At 43.4% G+C, this 12500-nt stretch overlaps 1 protein-coding gene across 1 annotated transcript in view; it reads right to left on the bottom strand.

The window, feature by feature from the left end:
• Positions 1–12500, bottom strand: part of LOC134458408 (unconventional myosin-Ih-like) — a 33272-nt gene that overhangs the window by 16463 nt on the left and 4309 nt on the right. Inside the window, exons 2-12 of the mRNA XM_063210714.1 lie at positions 11423–11584; positions 8827–8942; positions 7096–7294; positions 6578–6658; positions 5523–5702; positions 4664–4762; positions 3750–3863; positions 3310–3381; positions 2433–2552; positions 778–845; positions 43–148 (exon numbers count right to left, since the gene is read on the bottom strand). Of these exons, the coding sequence (XP_063066784.1) occupies positions 43–148; positions 778–845; positions 2433–2552; positions 3310–3381; positions 3750–3863; positions 4664–4762; positions 5523–5702; positions 6578–6658; positions 7096–7294; positions 8827–8942; positions 11423–11560 (1293 nt within the window). The 5' untranslated portion in view covers positions 11561–11584. The remainder of the gene's footprint in view (positions 1–42; positions 149–777; positions 846–2432; positions 2553–3309; positions 3382–3749; positions 3864–4663; positions 4763–5522; positions 5703–6577; positions 6659–7095; positions 7295–8826; positions 8943–11422; positions 11585–12500) is intronic.

Raw genomic sequence — 12500 nt, 5'->3', positions numbered from 1 at the left:
GAGAGAGAGAGAGAGAGAGAGAGAGAGAGCGGGTGTGTTTACCTCGACCCCCTCGGTCTCGTACTCCTCCTGTTCTGATTTGAGTGTCAGCTGGATGAAGAGCTGCTGCAGCTTCTCATTGCAGTAGTTTATACAGAACTGCTCAAAACTACAACACCATAATAACATCAACAAAAAACAGTAATCAATAACAGCAACTAGGGATGCACGATGTATCGGCCTTAACATCGGTATCGGCATTTGACATTTCTCAACACATCGGATGTTGGTCCGATGGGTAAAACTGGGCCGATATTAACGCTGATGTTTTTTTAATAGGCTACAGTTCTAAAAGATTGGACTTGACAGTGACACTTTCATTGTTTGTCTTCTAGTTTGTCTCTATTTTTATCTAATTCTATCACAAGGAGTTAAAAAAGTGCCGCAAAAATAAAAGAAATAAAAAGAGGACATTAAAAAATTCAGTTTGCATCATTGACAGTCTGTAGTGTCTCTTTTAAAAAATAAAATAAAAAACATCGGTATCAGTTGATATCGGTTATCGGCCAAAAAACGCAATATCAATATCGGATATCGGATATCGGTATCGGCCAATATTTCTCACATCGGGCATCCCTAACAACAACATCAACAACAACAGCAGTAGTTTACAAAGAACTTCTCAAAACTACAACAAAATCACTTGGAACACCTCAAATCCTTTATGACACTGTTATGGCACTCCTATGTCATACGTATGACACTGGCATTGGGTAAAATGTTACCATAGTTTCATACCTGTTGACTTGGAACACCTCAAATCCGTAGATGTCAATCAAGCCAATGACGGTTTTCCTCGTGGAATCCTGAGGAGACATGAAGGCACAGACTTGTCTCGAGGTGTTCCCAAATCTAAATCTAAATCCTTCCTTTATTCATCAGTTACTATAGTCTAGTAAACTAGCCCCACCCGCCAGCGACCAAAATTATTTTTGCCTGCACGTGGGTCTAGCCTCAGACAATGCCCCAATGCCCTGAATCTGGCAGACCAATCACAACGCAGGAGATTTGTTTTGATTTGTGTTGAATCTTTGGATGCAAAGCGGACAGGGTTTTGAGGGAGTGGCGACAAAGCGTTGGCCAATAGGAACAACAATGTTCCGATGTGTCATTGATCGGGGCCAGACTAAATATTCACATTTAATCTCACATTTAGTCAGGCTACAGTTTCTATGTTTTGTCAAAATGTATGGAGTGTATGTGTTCTAGTTGATGGATGTGTATTCCCTGAGTTGGCCTGATGTTATTGATACAATAGAGTCGCCACAAGCCTTTATTTTTCCCTCAAGCCAGTCCACCATCCAGCATTCACCAAGTGTACTGTATGTGCTTGCACAACAATAATACCGGTAACACCTAATTCTGTGTTTTCTGACCCTATTACTATCACAGCATTAAAGGGGCACTGTGCAGGAAATGGTCAAAAAAGGTACTGCAACTATGCTGCTTATTATTATTATATATAAGTATTAAACAAATATTTTCTAGTATGGTCCAAGTACAGTCACATGTATGAAAAGTGCAATTTCTCCAGTCTTAATGAATACTTAGAATTTTATGATGGTTGTAAGTATTCATGAAAAAGGTAACATAAGTGAAATAAACAACTAAAAATGTCACACAGTGTCCCTTTAAGGCTATTCACCATTCTATCGTGCTATGATGTTAACTGAGAATTGTGTAGCCTCTTTATGCAGATGGCCCTGCCGGCAGACCCATTCTCTCATTGCTGAAAAGACTCAACTACATCATAATAACATTGAAGTGACATTACAGAGAGCCTTAAGTAACAGATTTAAAGCCTGAGAAACTCCCATTGTGACACAGCACTCTGCAGCACACAATGCTCAATGCAAACAAATTACATTTATGCCTCACCAAATGGCACCCCACGGGAGCCGTTCGATGGGACTGTACCAGTATCACATTACATTACATGATTACATTCCATTGCATTTGGCAGATGCTTTATAACCAAAGTGACTTACAAACGAGGACATAATCATTGCCAACATGACTAGCAGATACAAGTGCACAGGAAATATACAGAACAACAAGTGCATATGCAAAGATGGGTTAGTTAGGATTTTTTAACCTTCACAGTCATGGAGGAGGATGGGGGGGGGGGGCACTAGTTAATTACTCCCCCCCAACCAACCTGACAGGTGGGGAGTCGAACAGGCAACCTTTTGGCTACAAGTCTGATGCCCTAAGCATTTACCCATGACTTGGTCATTACAATTTTGGTGACAGTTAGGTTATAACGTGGGCTCAGTGGCAGTCTTCTCTACTAATATTACTGCTGTGATGGTGATGGCCTTTAACATTTCACAGCTGTACCATATTGTAATATTTTCACAGCTGTAATTTGTTATAATATTTCACGGCTGTACCTTGTTGACTAGCGACTCGTTGATCTTCCCCACCAGCCAGTTGAAGGTGCGACCATAGATGGCTTTGGCAAGAGCATCCCTGGCGCATTTAGCATGGTCTGGCGTAAAGGGACTCAGCACCTGAAGACAGACAGAGAGAGAGATAACATTTAGCAATACACACTCTTTTCTAACTAGCATTTAGCAATACACACTTAATTACCTAGCATTTAGCAAAGCACACTTTACTAACTAAAATGTAGCATGGTCTGGAGAGAAAGGACTCGGAACTTGTAGACAGCTGCTTGAATGCTTACATTCTGCTTTTATCAGTCATAGGCCTACTCGGTGGCTTTCAACGCTCGAGTCGCCCTTGCTAAGAAGACAGTCCAGCGACTCTTTGTGGCTTTTGTCCCTTCTGGTGTTGTTTGCATGGTAAGAAATGAAATGCCAACCGCCAGCTGAGTGAGTTTTGCCACTTCTCAAGGCATTTATAAATTTATAAAGTTAGAGTGAAATGCATAAGTTAGAGTCCTCCTAAGATTTTTAGTTGTTTATTTCCAGAATTCATGCTGCCCATTCACTAATGTTACCTTTTTCATGAATACTTACCACCAGCATCAAATTCTAAATATTCATTTTGACTGTGAAAATTGCACTTTTCATACATGAAAAGGGGGATCTTCTCCATGGTCCGCCATTTTGAATTTCCAAAAGTAGCCATTTTTAGCTGCAAAAATGACTCTACTTGGACCACACTAGAACATATTTGTTTATTACTCACTAAACTTTCATGTAAAGATCAAATTTAGGAATAGACAGCACAGTTTCAATGAGCAGCATAGTTGCAGTACCTTTTTTGACCATTTCCTGCACAGTGTCCCTTTAAATACAGTACCTCTTCAGATCTGGCTTCTATCTTCCTGTGAGTGAGACCCTGTTGTAGAGTCTGGGTGGGAATCCCCAGCAACTGTGGACAGCAGAGAGAGATTTCACTGTAGCAAAATACCTTCACACAGCTGTGAAGAGCAGATATACTATTACGCTGTGGCAAAATTATACTCAGTCACCTCATTGACTGACTTTGAAAGCTGTTGTTCTATGCACAGTAAGTTACCTTTGAAAGTAAACCTTTGACAGCCAGTGTACTTTCATGATGTAATATAGTGTAAAGTTGCCCTACAGTGCAAAATTACCTTTGAAAGTATGTCTATGACATGTGGTGTTTAAATGTACCTGAAAGCCATTGCATGTTAGAGCTTTGTGGTGCTGAAAGTTACCTCTGAAAAACAGTGAACTTGTATGCTGTGTGTAGTGTATACTATATTGTAAAGGTACCTTTGAGAGCCAGTGTACTTCCATGCTGTTGTTGAGAGCAGCGTAGCCCCTGATGTTCTTGTCGAAGTAGACGTTTCCCAGATGCAGAACGCTGGCTATGATGGCCAACAGATCCTGTAAAGAGACGCAATGATTATATTATATTATATTATATTATATTATATTATATTATATTATATTAGATTAGATTAGATTAGATTAGATTAGATTAGATTAGATTAGATTAGATTAGATTAGATTAGATTAGATTAGATTAGATTAGATTAGATTATATTATATTCAGAACGCTGGCTATGATTGCCAATAGATGCTGTAAAGAGACACAATGAGTGTGTTTCTAAGCAGTTCAGTATCCCGAATATGATGAAATTCAGGATAAGGTGTTTATATGAGTAGGCTACAGAGTGGTATATCCTGGTCTTTATTCTTGACTGTTATAGAATTATCTTCACATAATACCAGGATACTAGTGTCCATATCCTGGATTCTTTCGGAATACTTCACCTACAGCGTATCTTGATTTCTCAAAATCCAGAATAAGGGCTTATCCGGGTTACTGAAGTGTTCAAACTCAAATTCGGGATACTTTCATATCCAATCATATCTGGGATACGGACTGCATATAAACATACTGAATGACTCTCTTTCTCTCTCTCTCTCTCTCTCTTTCTCTCTCTCTCTCTCAAGCGTATACACGTGCTGTTATTCTCTACCACAAACAGATGGGCAATATGCTGATTCAAGTAAAGCGCAGCAGTAGAGTGGACAGGTTTAAACTTTTGCTGCAGCAACTCTGGAAAAAATAGACTCGAAACGAAACATTTCAACTCTTCCCTGCATGGCCGGATTAAGACCATATCTAGCCTGTGCATTAATCCGGCCCTGCTTCCCTCCCCATCTCCATCTCGGCTCACCTCCACGTCCTTCTCGCTGAAGTCGATGACAGTGAAGGCCTTCTGCACCGTCTTCCAGTCGCTCTTATCGCTAATGGAGCTCACCTTGGCACACTCACCCTGGACGATACAGACACACAGGATATACACACAGACACAAACACACACACACACACACACACACACACACACACACACACACACACACACACACACACACACACACACACACACACACACACACACACACACACACACACACACACACACACACACACACACAGACATTAGTATTATGCTGTATACTGTATTAGTATTGTTATAGACCTTGACACACTCACCCTGCACAATACAGAAGCAGAGGACACACACACAGATCATAACACAGTAGGACTACAAGGGTTAAGTAGTAATAACACTGTACATGTTATGCCATTAGGTAACTTGAGTTAATGTGTCCATTTTGTATTTCACACTGGTGCTGCATCTTTGCCTGAGATCAGAAGTGATGTTTGTATTGTGCCTGGCCTGACTAGAAGCAACGTAGACGGTATTGCGTCACTAGGAGGAGTGTGGCCTGGCTAGCTGCATCTAGCCCAACACACGCACACACGCACACGCACTGATGCACACACTCTCACACAGACCATGTATGGTATCTTTCTGGCAGCTTCTCTCCAGCCCGAGCCATCGCAGCAGCTCTCTCACACACACACACACACACACACGCAAACACACACACACACACACACACACACACACACACACACACACACACACACACACACACACACACACACACACACACACACACACACACACACACACACACACACACACACACACACACACACACACACACACCAGAGGCATGTCTCACCCGGACTAGATATCTGTATTTCTGGCAGTTTCTCTCCAGCCCCAGCCATCTCAGCAGCTCCTCGTCTCCTCCCTCCACCAGCTGGTAGAAGATGTGGAAGTTCCTCTCCCCGTGGTTCTGATGCACCACCCTGGACTTCTCCAGCAGGTAACTCAGGATATGGCCGCCTACAGCACCGCCCTGTGGGGTCAAGAGAGAGTGTTTATGTGGAGAGGTGAGTTTCTATACTCTACATTAGAGATGCACCGGATCCGGTTCTGGTTCCGGATCTGGCAGGATAAGAGGGTTTTTCACAGGATCCGGGTCCGACAGGATCTTAAGCAGTGGATCCGGTATCCGGCATGTGACCTAAAAATCAAGGTCTGGTGCATCTCTAGCCTAGACTTTTCAGTCAGTCTTTCACAACCCCAATCACTGCATGGAGTGAAAGCCCTTTGGAAGCGGCCGTTGCAAACAGTGTGGCAGTAAGCCGATGAGTCTAAAAAAAGTTTGAGCCAACGTAATAAAAAGGGCCCACGTGTGCGAGTAGGCTATAATGTTTTAACCCTTTCGTAGGATCCGGTATCCGGTTCTGGATCCGGCAGGATCCTAAAAATCAGGATCCGGTGCATCTCTACTCTACATGTTAAGTGTTTTTGAGGGGGAAGTTCCTCTCCCCGTGATTCTGGTGGACCACCCTGGACTTCTCCAGCAGGTAAATCAGGATATGACCGCCTACTGCACCGCCCTAGAAAAGAGTATTTACGTATGTGTTTATTTATGTATTCATTGGTGTTTTTGAGAGGCCAGTGTGTTTGTGGAAGTTCCTTTCTCAGCGACTGTGGTGGACAACCCTGTACGTCTCTAGGAGGTAACTCAGGATGTGACGCCATGCGAGAGGGTATGAGATATAGGTATATGAGAGGGTATGAGATATATGAGGTGAGTATATGAGAGAGGGTATGAGGTATAGGAGAGTGTTTATTGAGAGGGCATTTGTGATAAGAAAGTTTCTGTGATAGAATAATTCATTCATAGGATTTGCGAGTTATACATGTAACTGAGTCTTTTCTTACCTTGTGATCAAACTGAATATCCATGTACTTCCCAAAGCGGCTCGAGTTGTCATTCTTCAGTGTTTTTGCATTTCCAAACGCCTGGAAATAAGAGATGACAAAAAAGAGTCTCACAACAAGAATTCAGAATCACGAATCACGAGGAGGAGAGGAGAGGAGAGGAGAGGAGTAGAAGAGGAGAGGAAAGAGGAGAGGAGAGAGAAAAGGAGAGAGGAGAGGAGAGGAGAGGAGAGGGGAGGAAAGAAAGAGGAGAGAGAAAAAGGAGAGAGGAGGAGAGAGGAGAGGAGGAGGAGAGGTGGAAAGAGGAGAGGAAAGGAAGGAGATGAGAGAGGGGAGAAGGAAAAGGAGAAAGAAAAAGGAGAGAGGAGAGGAGGAGGAGAGAGGGGAGAAGGAAAAGGAGAGGGGAGGAGGAGAGGCAAGGAGAGGAGAAGAGAGGAGGGGAGAGGGGAGGAGGAGAGGCGAGGAGAGGAGAGGAGGGGAAAGGGGAGAGAAGAAGGGAGGTGAGGAGGTCTCCATACCTCTAGTACTGGGTTGGACAGTAGCAGTCGGTCCCTGACGTTGTCGAGGACGCGGGTGCTGGGGCAGCTGACGGCGTAGAACTGCAGCACCTTCTTGCAGGCCTCCGTCTTCCCCGCCCCGCTCTCCCCGGATATCAGGATGAAGTGGTTATTCGTCTCACTCAGCATTGTGCGGTACACGTTGTCTGCCAGCGCAAAACTGGAGAGTAATAATATAAGTAATGTGTTTTATGTATTATAAGTGCCTTTCAAAACACTCCAGGACACATATAAAACTGGACAGAGGAGGATGGCAGAGTTTTGGTTAAGCAATTGTGCAGGAAAACATTAATTCCAAGAAGATGGTTTAAGTCAGTGGTTCTCAACCTTTTTTTTGAGCAAACACCCCCTTGAACTCATCATAAGCCTCCCAACACCTCCATTGACCTTATCATAAGCCTACCAACGTTCCCCTTAGTATTGATTCATAAAATAGACTAATACAACCCAATGGTAACTAAACCCTGCCCCCACTCAGCTTTCTCAGCGCCCCCCTATAGCTCCCCAAAACCCTCTGGGGGGCTGTAACACCCCAGTTGAGAAACACTAGTTTAAAGGTACACTGTGTGAGATGTTTAGTTGTTTATTTCCAGAATGCATGCTGCCCATTCACTAATGTTACCTTTTTCATGAATACTTACCACCACCATCAAATTCTAGGTATTCATTATGACTGGAAAAATTGCACTTTTCATACATGAAAAGGGGGATCTTCTCCATGGTCCGCCATTTTGAATTTCCAAAAATCCCCATTTTTAGCTGCAAAAATGACTGTTCTTGAACCATACTAGAAAATATCTGTTTATTACTTGGTAAACTTTCATGTAAAGATCAAATTTGGCAATAGGCAGCCCAGTTTCAATGAGCAGCATAGTTGCATTACCTTTTTTGACCATTTCCTGCACAGTGTCCCTTTAAGTGATAAACCTGTCAAAGTTAACCTGGTAAGTCTGCTAATAGATAGCCCACAGGTGTCATTGAGTTAGGAAAATATGGACTCCAGGCTCTTCTATTACATGATTTTCCACTAACTCGAGATTAACTTAAAGGGGTATGCCACTATTTTGAGGCTTAATACAGTTAAAATCGTTGGCTGGGGTTTATAAAGGTGCTAAAGTGTCTTATTTTTCATGTGAAGCGTCTTGTTTTAAGACAAGTTAAAAGAGGGAGTATGTCGCTAAGCTAGTGAAAGTCAATGGATCCGTGTAGCATGTAGCAATGCTACATGGATGCATTGACTTTAACCTGGATTACTACTTAGGCAGGCATTTAAATGTCATTTCACTGTGTTCACTGTGTGTGTGGTATTGTGTTGTGTGTCACAATGACAATGGAAGCTTCCCAGTCGGTCGTTCTTTCTGTATTTTCAATGACCAATAGCTACACAGGGAGGCTCAGATACAGACTTTTCTGAAGTAGAAGTAATGGTACCAACACTAGAAGTATGATGTTACATAGCTGCAACTATGTGATACACGTATCATACTACTGGCGTTGTAATTACATCAGAAAACTCTGCTCAAATGTGTGGTGGCAGTTTCGTAGAAGTTGATTCTCATGTACAGGTATATATCCATCACACACACACACATGCACGGAGGCACGCACGCAGGCACGCACGCACACACACACACACACACACACACGCACACACGCACACAGACACACACACACAGGTCAGTCTCGACTCACATGTGCGGTGGTAGTTCGAAGAAGTTGACCCCCATATAGACGTCCATCTGCTTCTTGGTGTAGATGCTGAGTTCCTTATAGGGGTTCACTGACACCAGCAGGGTCCCGATATAGGTCTATGACAACAACAACAACAACAACAACAACAACAATAATAATAATAATAATTACATTACATTATTACATTACATTACATTAAATTGCATTTGGCAGACGCTTTATAACCAAAGCGACTTTCAAAAGAGGACATAATCAAGCCAACATCACAGGCAAATACAAAGTGCACAGGAAATATACATAATAATAATAATAATAATAATAATAATAATAATAATGATAATAATAATAATAATAATAATAATAATAATAATGATAATGATAATGATAATGATAATGATAATAATAGCGATCACTATGACTTGGGCTATGGGGAGGCAGAGAGAGGATCACTGTCTGTTCCCATCATTACCTACATTACGAAAAAACATAACTGATGCATCGAGTACTGTGTATCCAAAGTCACTTATATACAGCCCATTTAATTAAATGCTTTTTAACTTCACCAGCAGTGTGCCTTGGGATCTTTGGCAGACCTTATCAACAGCCACAACTGGAGCTAAGGTGCCGTTTCCACGTAGCTGGATATTTTTATATGTGGATATTTTTTTCTCCTGCTTGTATTGGTTTTGCATTGGTTTTGGCCTTCCGTTTCCACGTAGCAGATATTTAAAAATCCAGGTGCAGGAGAAAAAAATAGCAGGAGAAAAAAATATCCTGTTTAGGGGTCTGAAACGCATTTGTTACAATGGAGGAGAAAAAAATACCCTGCTAAAAAAATATCCTGCTACGTGGAAACAGCACCTAAGTCTGACCATCATTTTAAGAAACTTGATTTCCTTGAGCCAAAGAGCACCTGCTAAAGAGAAAAAAGGGAAGCAGCACTCCTCCATGATCAACATTCCCCAGTGAATAGTTGATTTTTTTTAGCAATGACTTATATACGTATATAGGTACTGTATATGGTGCCTACACATCCAAGTTACTGCTAGTTACTGTGGAGTCTGTAAAAGTTCACCACAAACACGTTAGTCTAATGTAACAGAGATTGCATCACTGTGTCTATAAATATAAATATGAATTGAATCACATTGCAATATAAATGAAAAATGCTGCGTGTGTAAATGTGGTGGGAAATTCTGAGTCGCGACACAATCAGAGGAAACCGACACAGTGTGTAAGTGAGTCTATGTGTGTGTGTGTGTGTGTGTGTGTGTGTGTGTGTGTGTGTGTGTGTGTGTGTGTGTGTGTGTGTGTGTGTGTGTGTGTGTGTGTGTGTGTGTGTGTGTGTGTATGCCTGCTTGTGTGCGTGTGTGCGTGCGTACGTGTGTCTATGCGTGAGTGTATGCATGTGTGTACTGTCTGTGTGTGTGTGTGTGTGTATGTGTGTGTGTGTGTGTGTGTGTGTGTGTGTGTGTGTGTGTGTGTGTGTGTGTGTGTGTGTGTGTGTATGTGTACGTACGTGTGTACGTATGTGTATGCGTACGTGCATGCGCGTGTGTGTGTATGTGTGTGTGTGTGTGTGTGTGTGTGTGTGTGTGTGTGTGTGTGTGTGTGTGTGTGTGTGTGTGTGTGTGTGCGTGTGTGTGTAAGTGGGGGCGTCCTCCAGTGAACTCTGACCTCTAAGCTGCCCTGGTTGCAGCGTCAGCTCCACAGCTCTCCAGGAGAGAGAGAGAGAGAGAGAGAGAGAGAGAGAGAGAGAGAGAGAGAGAGAGAGAGAGAGAGAGAGAGAGAGAGAGAAGAGAAGAGAAGAGAAGTGGCGGTGTGTGTGTGTGTGTGTGTGTGTGTGTGTGTGTGTTGCTTTCACTTCACTTTCGTTCACTTTTCTTCACTGCAGCCTCAGCTCTCTGGGAGCTATTTAAAATTAAACATTTAATCAGCCACTTTGACTCCTACTGCTGCAGTGCAGTTCTGCTCTGCCACAGTCAGACGGATGTGTGTGTGTGTGTGTGTGTGTGTGTGTGTGTGTGTGTGTGTGTGTGTGTGTGTGTGTGTGTGTGTGTGTGTGTGTGTGTGTGTGTGTGTGTGTGTGTGTGTGTGTGTGTGTGTGTGTGTGTGTGTGTGTGTGTGTGTGTGTGTGTGTGTGTGTGTGTGTGCAGTGGTGTAGTGGGGATTTTTAAAGTGGGGGTACGCGATTTTTAACGTCATCAAATAATTAGGCAACTTATCATGTCAACCCCCCAACTGTCCTTAATCTACCGTCATTGCTTCTCCGTTTTCATCTGTTTGATCACATAGCAGTACTGCAGGTGACCATTCCTTTATGTATTCAAACATGGGCAGAAGTACCGCGCCCACTATACCCCTCTGTGTGTGTGTGTGTGTGTGTGTGTGTGTGTGTGTGTGTGTGTGTGTGTGTGTGTGTGTGTGTGTGTGTGTGTGTGTGTGTGTGTGTGTGTGTCTGTGTGTGTGTGTGTGTGTGTGTGTGTGTGTGTGTGTGTGTGTGTGTGTGTGTGTGTGTACGTGCGTGTGTGTCTATGTGTGTTTGTGTGTGCGAGAGAGAGAGAGAGACTTTGTGAAAATAATATATCAGACTTACGTATATGAGGTTTTCATGGAAGCGTTTCCTAATATTGTCTAGGAAGGCGCTCTCGCTGGTGTAGTTCTCCAGGAGGACGAAGTCCTGGAGTCCGACGCGGTCTCGTGCCGTCAGGCCACCCTCCATCTCCCTCAGCATCCGGTTACACCGCTCCTCCAGGCTCTACACACACACACACACACACACACACACACACACACACACACACACACACACACACACACACACACACACACACACACACACACACACACACACACACACACACACACACACACACTCATATGGTTACACCGCTCCTCCAGGCTCTACACACACACACACTTGCGCGCGCACGCGCACACGTACACGTACGCACGCACGCACGCACACACACGCACACACACACACACACACACAGCAACAGGGTCAATGTCATCCAGACGAGTCAGCTATTCAGTATTGGAGTTATTATTGTAACACTTCTCCTGCCTTTGTCAGAGATTCAGTACCGGACCAGAGACTCAGTACGGGACCAGAGATGTGAGTCAATACCAGAGAAGAGAGTCAATACCAGAGAAGACAGTCAATACCAGAGAAGAGAGTCGATACCACAGATGTGAGTCAATAGCCCCATACGACTTTTTTGCTGTCGACCAACATTGACGAAGCACGTGAGCGAGAACTTGTTGTCACGATGTGGGTGTTATTAAATACAGTGCATTTAAAGTCGGATACAGATATGAACGAGACGATGAGCTCACACCAGATTGCTCTACTAACACACCACGTGTGAGGAGTGGGGGGACAGACAGTGAGGAGGAGCTGAAGTGGGGACCTGCACAAACTTGTGTAGAGGTGTGAGACAAGACTCATATACACACGTGAGTGAGTTGTTGACCAACCAGTTCATGGGCGCGTGACCTCGGAGGCGGTCTGCAGACTGCAGTCGCATTCATCCCGCGATAGTTTGACACCATGTGACATGTCACCTGGTCAACGCAACATCACCGAAATTTTGAAGTTTGACAGGAAATCTAACCGTCATGCAACTTTTTGAGCCAGAATGCATTGCTGTCTAAATGTGCATACAGCCGTT

This window comes from Engraulis encrasicolus, chromosome 11 (genome assembly GCF_034702125.1).
Source record: "Engraulis encrasicolus isolate BLACKSEA-1 chromosome 11, IST_EnEncr_1.0, whole genome shotgun sequence".
Taxonomy (NCBI): Eukaryota; Metazoa; Chordata; class Actinopteri; order Clupeiformes; family Engraulidae; genus Engraulis; species Engraulis encrasicolus.
This window is presented reverse-complemented; position numbering and strand designations above follow the sequence as displayed.